Source organism: Anticarsia gemmatalis, chromosome 10 (genome assembly GCF_050436995.1).
Source record: "Anticarsia gemmatalis isolate Benzon Research Colony breed Stoneville strain chromosome 10, ilAntGemm2 primary, whole genome shotgun sequence".
NCBI lineage: Eukaryota > Metazoa > Arthropoda > Insecta > Lepidoptera > Erebidae > Anticarsia > Anticarsia gemmatalis.
The window spans coordinates 13,150,769-13,164,882 of NC_134754.1; the positions used below are offsets into that span (position 1 = coordinate 13,150,769).

The following is a 14,114-nucleotide window of genomic DNA, read 5'->3' on the forward strand; positions in this document are numbered from 1 at the left end:
ATAACACATAGGATTTACACCGGTAAATCTTTGCTAGCAGAGAAAGTAAATATATTATCATAATGAAACCTTCCACGTCTGAAAGTTCTTTAGGACAGTTCTTGAAGGATTGAAATGTCCATAACCCTTTGGACTCTATGCCTAACCTCTCCCTCATTTCCTGGAGAAGACCCTTGTTCAACAATGGGACAATAATAACTTCACATATTTTAGGGCAGCTTTAAACAACCTTTTGTACAGTCGAGCAGCGAACGAAATTATTTTTTGATTTAAAGAATAATTTATAGTCAAGCGTTACACAAATATCAAAGATATTAATAATTTGAGGAGAAAGTGATAGTTAACAGTATGTATGTCAAATATAATACGTAAATCATCGGTAATTAATTGTTTATTCGATTATACATAATTATGTACACGAATACAAGTGGTGCTTGTATTTATGTAATAGTCTATCTATCATAGTTACGTATATTAGAGAATAGAACAACACAAATGTAAAAATATTTTTATGATCGATCTGTGGGTTAAGCAACCGTTGCACGCGTTGGCTCGGTCGTTCTGTAGATGGGTGACTCGGAACGTGCTTCGGAGGGCACGTAAAAAGTCGGTCTTGGATGTCATCTACTAAGATAACAGTCGTGTCAAAGGCTTTTCGGGCGGCTTAAATAACTTTAACACTAGGTTGACCACTAACCATACGATAAGAAGAAGGTACTCCAGCAATTCAATAGAGAGCCTTGTATGCAAGTTTCGCGGCCATAAAGGCAAGTTTCGCGGCCGAAAAGGCAAGTTTCGCGGCCGAAAAGTGAGAAAGTAAGTGTTACCTGAAACTTGGGTCGATGTTCATCCCTAGGTGCTTCGCTGAGCGCGCTCTGGTGCTTCATGTAGAAGGTGTGCTGCTGCACGCACGACCACCACACGTACTTGCCGTCCTCGGGGCTGGACAGCGTGAACGAAGCCGACCCTGACTGCTTCTGACACTCGATGCTGAATGTACGCTTGTGGTTTATCACGTTTGTTATGTCCACCCATCTGGGGAAAACGATATCATAAGATATTAAAGGAGTGATAGCCGAGTGGTTTAAGTTGGCACCTCCCACACAAGTGGTCGCAAGTTTGAATCCAAGACAGCAAACCACTTTTCGAAGTTATGTGTGTATTGGAAATTATCACTTGCTCTAACAGTGAAGGAAAACATCGTGAGGAAACCTTGCATGCCTAAAATTAGTTTAATACACTTATTACAGACACACAGAGGGCATACAAAGTCCCCAACCCGCAAATGGCCAGCGTGGAGGACTCAAAGCCTCCCCCTCGTTTGGGAGGACCCATGCCCTGCAGTGGGACAGTAATGGGTTAAAAAAAAAGATTTTGCTATTACGTTTTTGTGGCTACAAGAACAAGACTACTACATCTCACATGATCTCTGCCTATTCATTGAAGTCTACCTACCTACCTACCTATCGTATGATTAGTGGTCAACCTAGTGTCAAAGTTGTTCAAGCCGCCCGATAGGCCTTTGACATGGCTTAACGACTGTTATCTTAATTGACAACAACCGGAACCGATTTTTTACGTGCCCTCCGAAGCACGGAGACGCTCAGTTCAAATAGCACTATGCGTTCACCCATCTATAGAATGACCGCGCCAATGATTGCTTAACCCACAGATCGTTTACCGACCGGTGAGCACAACTGGCTACGTACGGCACAACGTAGGTATTCCTCTCATTTGAATGTTTCCTAACGGTATCTGAACATACGTCTATTAACTCTGTACAAAAATATGCAACATAGGAATCAATGATCGTCGATATGGCGTGACACAAGTTTCCATTCAATTTAATCCATTTAACCGAGTCACGAGAGTGCTCAGCGCAGTTTCATCGATTCTGTGATGTTATACATATTCATGAAGCATCATGTTCAATTATCTTTTGTAATTGCTATTCATTTACTTGCACTAGAGTACTATAAACTATTAGACTACGCGGGTCCACTTGAAAGTAATTTTATTTCGAGATTATCATAGAAAAAAAGCCAAATTTTTGTACGGAGTCAGTTTCAAGCCGATTTTTCAACAACTCCTATCTCCTCTTCATGATTAATTTTATAATATCGGTTCAAAGGGTAAACCGGATAAATGTAACAGACAAACACTCATTTTCGCATTTACAATATTAAGTACTAGCTGAACGGGGCCTTGTAAACCTTAAAGTTTAATCTCTTATTAGGAAAGGATTTCTGGAAAAACTTGCCTCCTTTTACTCCCGGGGTTTCAACTATCACCTTGCTTAATTTTATCAAAACCATTATTTTACTAAACCTTAGCGGCTTAAACATGTAAAATCATAACAAACAAAGAATTTTCCGCAATTAAAAAATCTGTATAAATTTCATATACGTACATAATTTTTTTTCGTATTCACTTTTTAATTATTGAAAGTCGATTAACCTGAATGTTAAATGCATAACGGCGAAAGTAATTAAGCGTACAATATTTCCTTGCCTTGACATATTTGGGTTGACGCCAACTAGAGCTGAAGATTCTGCAGAACAGAATGCACTGGTTTATTATTTAACTGCCCGTATGTTAGTTTACGACCTTTGTCATTATAAACTGCGAAGAATTCGGCATGTTTGTGACTGCTTGAAAGTTTCGAGTAGCTGGCTCAGAAGTCGCCTTAAACCTCACATAATAATCGACAAAAAGTTACAATATAAAGTTTATGCGAATGGTGATCTAGAGGTCTTGGGTTCGATTCCTGTCGAGAGAAGTATTATTGGGTTTTCTAGCTTCTGTTGGAATATTCACAATCCAATTCAATCCATCATTCATCATCCCCAAGGTTGGTTATAATAAATCACGATTTTGGCGCGGTATGGCGTATGAGATAGCCACTTTATTTGAGGTAGACGTCTCTGCCTTTTGGAGGTCACTTTAAAATGACACCTAACGTAGGACTGGTTGTCAGAATTTCACTCTTCTGACTACTGATAACGTCTCTCAATTTTTTTTGAAAATTACAATCAACAATTAAGCCTTCCGAAACAGGGAGGCACTTACTTCGTGAGTACTACTCAGTATGTATTATATGGTCATCCAGAAACTGACCAACCTTGGCAAGCGTAGCTTAATCTGAATGACGATACACGCGGTTATTGTTACCTAGGCCTCACTAGAGCTGGGTTTGCCACTAACCATACGAAACATAACCAACGAACGCAAAATGTCATATGTCGAGTACTCTACATTGATTTATTAAGGTGTACCTGTAAAAATGCGGTGTCTCACTCGTATCCGTGAGCACAGTGATGCCGGTGAGCGAGATGGCAATAGTCACCTCGCTGGAGTTGAGCTGGTCGCGCGCGCTGAACATCTCCTGGCCGTAGCCTCGCAGCTGCTGGCAGGTTGTGATGAAGCCTTCTTCTGCTTGAGCCTGGTGACAATAGAACATAAGAACGATTACAAATGAGCTAGTTAAATAGGCTAGATAGTCTTGAAAAAAAGTTTTATTGCCTACTTTTTGTGCACTTCTGTGTAAATGTTTATAGTTACTCCTCTAATATGAAGATAAACAATGCGATTACAATTACATTAAATACTTAATTACTTAAAACTTAGGCAGACAGCAAGAAAGAAAAGAGATTTTTTTCCTCCACGATCTTTACACAAATTACTGGTCATATTTGATGGATTTTTTGTGATTATCGCAATACGCCGATACCACTGCAACGGGAGGTCGTGGGTTCGATTCCCACACGGGACAATTATTTGTGCGATCCACAAATAATTGTTTCGGGTCTGGTTGTGCTTTGTGTCCGTTGTTTGTATGTTTGTAAAAGTCCCCGCGACACAAGAGCAATTCTTAGTGCGGGAGTTGTCTTTTTAAAATTAAAATTAATAAATTAAATTAATTAATTAATTTTTTGTGATTATAGGATGCAATGACCGTGCACCAGTAGTTCCTGTGATTAGTGCGTTTAACCAAACAAACAAACTCAACCATTTTATAATATTAAGTACAGAAAGTATAGATTTCGAAGCTTAAAGAACGTTTAAGAAATTCTTTAAATTCCCTTACTGTTGTTTTGTCTATTATAAGTTACAAGTGCTCTGTATATTATAATGTGTATCCTTCCAAGCAAAATAAAACGGTTCCCACCTAAGTACTAAGTCAAAATACAAAGCCCGTAGCAGTTGTTTCAACAAAGAACGATCGTGTTCCTGTTTAACTGTCGTTCATAAACATTACGTTCGTTTCACATTGTATTATACTTATTTGGCGACTAGGTACTTCTATACATCCATCCACTAATATTATAAATGCGAAAGTAACTCTGTCTGTCTGCTACTCAATCACGCCTAAACTACTGAACCAATTTGCATGAAATTTGGTATGGAGATATTTTGATAGATCACGCTAGGTCCAAAAGGAGCAGAGTACCAGCAATGAATGTTACAAAAACGGGGAAAAAAATCACCCATTCTCTCTTATTGGACGCAAGCGAAGTTGCGCGGGTCAGCTAGTAGTCTATATATAGTATGCTAATGCGCCCTTTGAGTCATACATTTATCATTCTAGTACTAGGAATATCAGATTAAAATTAAGTGTAGATATTGCCTAACACCCCTGACTAATAGAAACTAAAAAATGGTTTGCCAAGGTGATCTGTAGTAAAATCCTACTAATATTATAAATGCGAAAGTTTGTGAGGATGAATGCATGTTTGTTACTCTTTCACGTAAAAACTACTCAACGGATTCCGATGAAATTGGGTAGACGAATAGTATATAACTTAGATACAAAGAATTTTATAAAGGAAAATCATTCCATGTGGATGAAGTCACTGGACAAACCAAAAAAAACTTAAAATATGAGCAATGGTTTTTTGATATGCAGATATAGCTTTTTCCCTAAGGCAAATACTAGGGGCATCTGATGTAAAGTCCTACAATTATTAAAATAGCAGTAGCAAGATTTTTGAGATCGTCTACCTATCAGGATAGAATTTATTTATTCTAACTGTGAACAGAGATTTGCAATGTGCATTCCATCACATACACGAAACCGAATTTAAAACAGGGGCCTGTACTTGAGCAGAGTTTGCACCAATCGATATTAGATGCCTTCCTAGACTTAATCAGAAAAATTATTCAAAACACACGGGTAAGCATTGTTTTGTGTCACCGTTTTCTAGGCAATTCAGGAAGGTCTAAGATTTATGACACTCATTTTTTAACATGGTTGATGGTCAATATATCAAAAGAGCTCAATTTGGCACTAGGCCTTCGACAAAGCCGACTACCTTTTGCCATAACTGACAACCGAACCAGAACATGTCAAATAATATCAAGGACTTTATTTGTCGAAAGCCCTAAATGCTTAACCCCAGAACTATTTACCTATTGATAAACACATAGCTTTAAACGTCAGGACACTTCAAGAAACTAACGTAATAATCTGTAATAAGATAAGTGAATCTTGTAACGAATGCCTGAAAAATCAGCACACTTGAAATTGACTATTTGGCAAAGTGAAAAGGCTGTAAAATTAAACATGCAACGCGAAAGTAAATCATTACGTTTTTGAACATTTTAAAATGAGTTTCAATGAGTCAAGTGCTCATGTGCTTAATTTAGATCACTATCAGTAATGAGACATCGTTATTTTTCACCAGACGCTACTTCGAGTGTTATCAATTACACAACGATTACATTATAAGATAACAGTGTAAACGCATTGCTTTTCCTATAGTTTTATATTGCAGAATTGTTTAATTTGGGATTTTATTGCAACGGCTGTAAAGATGGAATGCTGATAGTAACGTCTTGTTAACAATGTTTTGACGACTTTTATAAATTTATAGATATATGGCTGTTCGTTCCAAAGTGCTAGACTCCAGAACCACCTGTATATTAGACAAGCCTTTCTTACAACTATTTTGGAGTCGGTTTCCAGTCGCACCGGATACAGCTGAGTACAAGAGTAAAAGCAGTCGCTCCATGTAAAATTCTGTTACATGGAGCGACTGCTTTTAGAACCTCCAAAACGCAGTTACCTGGATAACACGATACTCTTCTGTAAGTGGTTGTCAGACTTTAAAGCTTCTGACTATTATCAATAAACGACAGCCAAAGATCTTTGATAATGACAGCCAAGACCCACAAATTAGCGTGCCTTCCGAAACACGGAGGCACTCGGTATGTGGTGACCCATCCACAGAACAACCACGGCAAGCGTAGCTTAACCTTCGAGATCGATTGGCTCGGCTGATGTTTATAAGCTTCTTCTCTTCTCCGAAACCTTTAAAATCTTTCTATGTATGGTGATCACATTAACCTTTTTCAAACTATTGCGGCTTGAACCACCATGAGAAGACTGCAAGTAACAAGCAGTACCATTCTCACTTTTGTTGGGTATTTCCAAGTTATGTGATGATGCACTCACGAGGTATTACCTCAGTAAGTAGATAGATTGATCTGGCATTTTAAAAACACTTTTCCGCGTATATTTTGTTAATAAGGCGCACCTATACGAAATAGTTGAATAAATAGCAGGACAAATATTTGTGTGATGAGAGTATCTGTTTGTTAATTTACCTATACAGGGTGTCCCAAAACTCAACGATAATCCGAGACAGGATGAAAGGCCAAGTCATACCGGTTCTAGGAAAAATAAAAAAAAAAATCCATATCACTTAGTTCAGCAATAATAGACATTTTTCAAAAAAGTTAAAATTCCACACCCTTGGTCGCATTTTCAAGTCCTGTGATCACCAATGTCACAATTTCGCTGCGTTTTTTTTTATTTCGTGATCTTTATTAAATATGCTATTAATCGTAAAACAAATTAATGCACAAAACATTGTTAATTTTCTGAAAAAAGTTAAGTTTTAGTGAGCCACGATTCACAAAAATATCGTTAGTTAACTTTGACGCTTTATATTGAAAAAAAAATGTACTACACTACCCTTGGCAAGTTATTTCAAAAGTTGGCGCATTTAATCAAGATTACAAAATGGTGCAACACTTGCCACTTTTCTTTTCATTAAAAAAATATTTTTATTTGAACGAAGAGTATCCTCACAGATGGATTGGACGCAGTGGTTGAATTTTATGGCCTCATCGCTCCCCCGATCTAAACCCAGAGATATTTTTGACTGGGAATGCATAAAAGAGAAAGTCTATTCGAAATAAATACAAAATCTATCAGAACTTCGCCAGAAAATTGACACAGCGTCAGAAGAAATAATACCAAGGAATTTTGCACAACTGGTGAAAAGGTCTTTTTTAAGGCGTTGCAGAGCCTGTATTCGTGCCAGAGGAAAACAATTCGGAATTACTTTAGTTTATGGAGAAAAATTAAATAAGAACCATGGGTCGTTCAATATTTTTTTTTAATTATTGATACCTATTATGTTTATTACATTAAATATTGGTTATGGACTAACTAATTACCTCTTTACTAAAAATAATTGCTTTCCTCTGGCACGAATACAGGCTCTGCAACGCCTTAAAAAATACCTTTTCACCAGTTGTGCAAAATTCCTTGGTATTATTTCTTCTGACGCTGTGTCAATTTTCTGGCGAAGTTCTGATAGATTTTGTATTTATTTCGAATAGACTTTCTCTTTTATGCATTCCCAGTCAAAAATATCTCTGGGTTTAGATCGGGGGAGCGATGAGGCCATAAAATTCAACCACTGCGTCCGATCCATCTGTGAGGACATGCTTCGTTCAAATAAAAATAAAATTTTTATTGGCAAGAAAAGTGGCAAGTGTTGCGCCATTTTGTAATCTTGATTAAATGCGCCAACTTTTGAAATAACTTGCCAAGGGTAGTGTAGTACATTTTTTTTCTAATATGAAGCGTCAAAGTTAACTAACGATATTTTTGTGAACCATGACTCACTAAAACTTAACTTTTTTTAGAAAATTAACAATGTTTTGTGCATTAATTTGTTTTACGATTAATAGCATATTTAATAAAGATCACGAAATAAAAAAAAACGCAGCGAAATTGTGACATTGGTGATCACAGGACTTGAAAATGCGACCAAGGGTGTGGAATTTTAACTTTTTTGAAAAATGTCTATTATTGCTGAACTAAGTGATATGGATTTTTTTTTTTATTTTTCCTAGAACCGGTATGACTTGGCCTTTCATCCTGTCTCAGATTATCGTTGAGTTTTGGGACACCCTGTATACCTAACTATGTATTTGGTTGCCATGGTACTAACTGAATGAATAAGTAGTAAGCAAGAGAAGTTTGTAAGGATCGTACCAAGGAGCGTTCTTTTGGTCTCTGCTTACTCCTATAAGAAAAAGGCGTGATTTATGTATGTAGTACAAGCTCTGCTTAGTTTGGAATCAAATGACAGTGTGTGAGTTGTCCCATAATATGTTTAACTTAAATTTGACTTCATAGAAATACAACAATAACTTTATTATAATGCCTATTTAAATAGTTGTTCTATAACTAGTACTCACCCGCTTTTACTGACGTTATACCAGTAGTATTAACGACAACGCGTCATACAAATGTGTGACAAATTACAAGCTAACTTTATCAGGACCGCACCGCCGGTGGCGCCCATCAGAGATTACTGTAGTGAGGTAATGCGTAGCTGTTGTATATCTTACGACGTAGTAGTATTGAAATAAGTCATTAGCACTGTAGTATAAATGATTGCAGGGACTGCTATTTATGAAATCATGTGTGGAAAGACCTCAAAAATGCTAGAACAAGAACTTAGGAATGCTTGCAGCCGTAGTCTTTTGCTTGAGCTGAAAATCTCGGCATATTAGCCGCGGTAGATGAGACTGCCGCACAGGCGTCTATATAACGATCGCTGGACATAATAAGGTGATAGTCCAAATTAATTGACTAATACGAGACACGTCAATACTAAGGTCTATGTCTAATAAAACAACTGATTAGGAAAGAACTACCGCGGCTTAAAATATTTACTACTAACAGCAAGAAATTCTCAAAATATGTGCGCCAATTTCCAAAACAACTTCAAAAAGTAATCATTTCTGGAGTTATAAAATCAAAATCTCATACGCGTGAAATCAATTGAACCTCACATTCCGTTCGGAGGTAACTGAGGTAAGCTAAGCGTTTGATTACATTAGCACTATGCTATACGATGTACAATAATGTACACTGTACAGTTACGCATGGTGTATTCTATACGCATACGAGTGCGTGACGGCTTTACTGATTGTTTAACTATCTCTGATACAGTTGTATGTCTGTTTGGTAGGTTTGATAACTATATATTATACTAGCTCTTGCACGCAACTTTGAACGCGTTGTTTGTGATATAGACAATAATTTTCGTACAAACTTTCATCCCCTATTTTGTTCTCTTGGGGGTAGAATTGATCAAAATACTTTCTTAGCGGATGCCTATGTCATAACATCTGCCTGATAAATTTCAGCCCGATCGGTCTAGTGGTTTGAGCTATGCGTTGATAGATCACTATCCCCCGGTTTCTAAGTACATTTAGCGGTAGTTTATCTATTCAATAGCGTTTTTTTTATATTAGTTTTGAGCTAAATGTACCTCAGAAACCGGGGGTTAGTCAGTCAGAGCTTAGATGTATGGGATTGCCTTTGTGGTCTGGGCGGTAGTGTGTACGACTGTGATTTCGAGGTCCAGAGTCCGAGAGGGAATAAAATAGCGGATGAAAGTTTGTATAAAAATTTTGTCCTAAGTCACAAACCACGTGGAAGAAGTCGCGGGCAAAAAGCCAGTTTACTATAAGTGATATACGATGTACCAAATAGGTAGACAAGAATGGCCATTGATTAAACGTGGCAAGAGAATCGTTTCCTATGATAAGATAGGAGAAGATCCAACGGAAACAGATAATTACATTTGTAAACCTTAAGTAAGAAACGAAAGACACTGAGATAATAAATCAAATTCGAGGAATAACAAGATACCTAGCTTGTTTTCTTTTTTTATATGCAGGTGCGTATCACAACAAAAGTATTCCTCTACAGGACTGGAAACTTGTTCTAAGTAGAGAGAAAAACGCATACAATTTTTCATCTCATTTTGAAAGGAGACCTTTATTCAGCACTGGACTAAATAGTACCTAATGGTTTAATAATTAGGTACGTTAACGTTCACGCCTTCTTATACCCGAAAGCGTAGACCATTAACAATGTAATAGGGAGCGAGCCTACCACGTTACTAAATTCTTGGCTACTATTGAGAAATGCATGTCTGTCAGTTTAGCCTATCTTCCAACTACGTTGGGGTCGGCTTCCAGTCTCACCGGATGCTGCTGCACCAGTATTTCCTATGTAACGACTATCAATCGGACCTTCACAATCCAGAACATGATAAATGTTCTAATAGAAATTAGAAGAAACCATAAGTTCTTTGTCTGATCCGGGAATCGACCACAAGACACGGACAGCAGTCGTAAAAAAAACTACTGACAGCGTCACTGAGGCGTTATTTTCTGTTTTAAAGACTGCAACAAGAATTGAACCTACGACCTCCGAACGCAATGGTAGCGGCATGGCGACCCAGACCACTGCGCCACGGAGTTTATAAAAGCGCATAAAGGCAACTCAAGCGACACCGGGCGCTTAAAACAAGCGACCTTATAATTCAATTCACATCAGATTACAAGTTGTTTACAACTAGGTAAAGTTTTCATCTAATGAAGACGATTTGTTAAACATAATGTAATGTGGTGTGGGAATACATTGTCATTCTTGTAAATGTCATGTTTAATTATTATGCCTATGTTGTTACTATACTGGGAGAGTTGGAGGCGATTGTAGACCGTAGAGCAGTAACATTCAAACTTTTAGGTTCAATTTCACAGATAAGTGTTGGATAATCTATACGGTAGACTGAGTGATAGGAAATGTATGAAAATCATTATCAAAATTTTACCCGAAAAGTATTTAGAAGTGGTAAAACCAAGGCGTATGTATGCTTCTGTTTCTGATGTCATTACAGTGATCAGTTGGAACAATAATTTGCGTGATTATAAGACTTGGGACTAAAGACAGACATGAGCTCTCTAAGAGGAAACTTGAGTAAACTAAGGCAGATCCTAGTAGTTACATCTAGCCAAAGTAAAAAAAAAACAGATCAAAGAAGTTAGAGTCGGTCTAAAAGTCCAGTATAAGCTATATTTTATAATCTTTTATTATATAAAGAATAAGCAACAGGATCCATACATAAGATTAATAAACACACAGTTTGTTTGTAAACAAAATATAGAACCAAGAGATATTGGAACATTTCCAAAATATGAAGCACTAAAACTGTTCTTATTATCATAATGAAGTATTCTGTCCGAAGTAGTCTTTTAACATACAGTCTGTTTCAAAATTTTGTTCATCATACATACATACTTAATATCACACCTTTCTCCCATATGGGTATACCATTTGGTACAATCCTTACAAGCTTCCCTTGCCTAATCCACATCCATACATCTTGTAATTTAGTTAATGTAGTTCATATTACATAAGTATGTCGTTAATAGTTCATCAGAAGACATAATAGAAACTATTTCCCACACTCGTCATTAAGACGGGAACTAAACAATGCAGAGTAATTTCCATTTGTTATCTGATGAAAATGTTTGTGAAATACTGCCTTATTTCAATGGGGGAGACCACACACAAGACCGGACATACTTATAAATTAGTTTGATATATAAGAATGACAATATTACAACTGCATCCTTGTTAACTTAAAACTCTATTGTCAGAAAAGCACCCAGGAACAATGTGCTTAATTACTTTTTAATGCATTCATATGTCATATTTCATAACTTAATTTATTGATAACAAGATAAACTGCTACAAGTTTATGGAAACTAGCTAAATGCATGAGTCTGAGTTGCAAGGCATATGCAAACTTAGGTTGCCGTTGCTATTGATAGACCAACAAGATCTGTAGCAGTGAGGTGTAACAAATGAGCTACTATAATATTTTATAAACATAGCCCAATTTTAAAACACTAAAGAATTCACTATTTCATGCATAAGTTTCATTTCTATTACTACATGAATAGCAAGTAAATTAATACAATAGTGTTTTAGATGTAACAATACAGTGTGATGTATTGTTAAAATATAACCAAGAACTCTATATAATAATATGAAAGGATGACAATATGTTTTCAAATAATGAAGAGAATCAATGTGTTAATCTTTTATTCTTTTCTAGCCACTAAAATATAATTCAGAACAACTTTACAATCTTTACCTTACTGCTAAGCAGGTTTTAATTTTGGTAATTATTTTACATACACCTACATAATTATCTATTTCACCGTAATAACTATAGGTAGGTATACCTAGGTACATAGCTAGTCTAATCTAATAATGAATGCAAACAAAACAAAACACTGAAGAAATGTGTAAGTAATATATTTGAAGCAACTCAAAAGGCACTTTACCATTTTGAACTACCTAAGCTTTCGCCAAATTTTGACAATTTTATTTTAATGGTTGACTATTAAAGTATATAAACATTCATATACCTAAATTACTAGTATAACATGAGTGCTTAGATTCTGACCTAAGTATATGATTGAGTATAAATGGTAAACCTTGAGTTTGCCAATATTAATAAGCTCCAAGAAGTGGTTCAATATATTTTATGCGCACCATGAATGTTCATGGGAAGGTCACGGAGATATATTTGGATGTGAGATTATGTTTATAAATAAGATCATAAACTGATGGACAGAGTGGTACTATATTTAGAACACCCTAGTTAACTAGTTGAATAGAACATACAGTTTAGTATTTGTTATTGTATTATTATTTTATGCTGCATGTTTATTTAATTATTAATTTGGGTATGCACTAGCTATTTAAGATAGGTAGGTACCAAGGTATTAATTAAATCATTAATTATATTCTATTGATGAGATAAACCTTCAAAAACTTTCTAAAATCACAGAAATGATCAACATTTGAAAAATCTATTGTGTACATATAAATAGCCTCTGGTGGTAATAAAGTATGCTCATTTTTATTTTAACAACAAGTATTAACAGAAATACAAATTATTTATTACCTGTGACATATTGTGTAGAGCCATGTGATGTTGAATAACAGCTTCAGTCAACCACTCTAACCTGCCAGTCTCAGCCAAGGTACTGCCATCAATGATCTGACCACCATCCAACATTTGTTTAGGAAAAGTTAGCAGATTCTTGAGGTACTCTACAGTATGCCTCTCCCTGTCATGATTCCCGTACTCCGCCTGCCGGCTGTATGACGCAAGCACGACCGCTTGCTGACAATCACAAATAATTCTGCCTTCTATCAAGTCATTCTTCAACTGCAGGAAGTAGTGGTACCTCGTCACCTCATCCGTGATCAGACTCGTGCCAGATATCACATAGTACATCACCCGCAAGTACAACTGGTGTGATGACGCGTGCTTCTCCAGTTGGCGCTTCAAGGGCCGCTCCAACTGCACCCATCGTGGCTGCTGGCCGCGGTTGATGTACCGCAGCCCGAAGAACTCTGACTGGTTGATCGCCTGCCTCTGACACACGTTATCCAGACACTCTTGCCCCGTACTGTCCACTGACAAAGTACAGTCCGCGACACCACCGTCCAACAGCTCGACACTTATCACAAACAAACTTTTCGACGCTACATTGTACTGCCGCGTTTTCTTCAACTTCAGCTTGAAAGGCATCTTCCTAACCTACCCGCCGCCGATTCGCAATAACATCACATAGGAAACAAACGTTACGTTACATTTATGGCAAAGGAATGTAGGAAACGATGCATCCGTTACGCGGGCCACATATTTATGACATTTCACATTGAATTCGCGACGTAACACCGGGCACTTGAACTAATTTATGTTACGGTGGCGATGACGTAGCTATATTGGCGGAAAGCAATAAAACTTGTCGAGTAAACACATATGTAATAAGAAAATAAGAAATTCACGTTCACAACATTGAAGCCATCTAGAAAGTGACAACTAAAGTGACATTTGTGCATCGGTGTGGCTGCACTAATAATGAATATTTCTACCAGCCGGTAATAAAACCTAAACAATGGTAGAAAGGGTATCTAGACCTCATTCCTT

General features: G+C 36.9%; 1 protein-coding gene across 1 annotated transcript in view; it reads right to left on the reverse strand.

The window, feature by feature from the left end:
* The window catches only part of Pez (protein tyrosine phosphatase non-receptor pez), a 28,948-nt gene extending 14,931 nt beyond the window's left edge, over positions 1–14,017 (reverse strand). Inside the window, exons 1-3 of the mRNA XM_076119017.1 lie at positions 13,080–14,017; positions 3,276–3,442; positions 828–1,035 (exon numbers count right to left, since the gene is read on the reverse strand). Coding sequence (XP_075975132.1) covers positions 828–1,035; positions 3,276–3,442; positions 13,080–13,712 — 1,008 coding nt within the window. The 5' untranslated portion in view covers positions 13,713–14,017. The remainder of the gene's footprint in view (positions 1–827; positions 1,036–3,275; positions 3,443–13,079) is intronic.
* Positions 14,018–14,114: the final 97 nt, after the last annotated feature.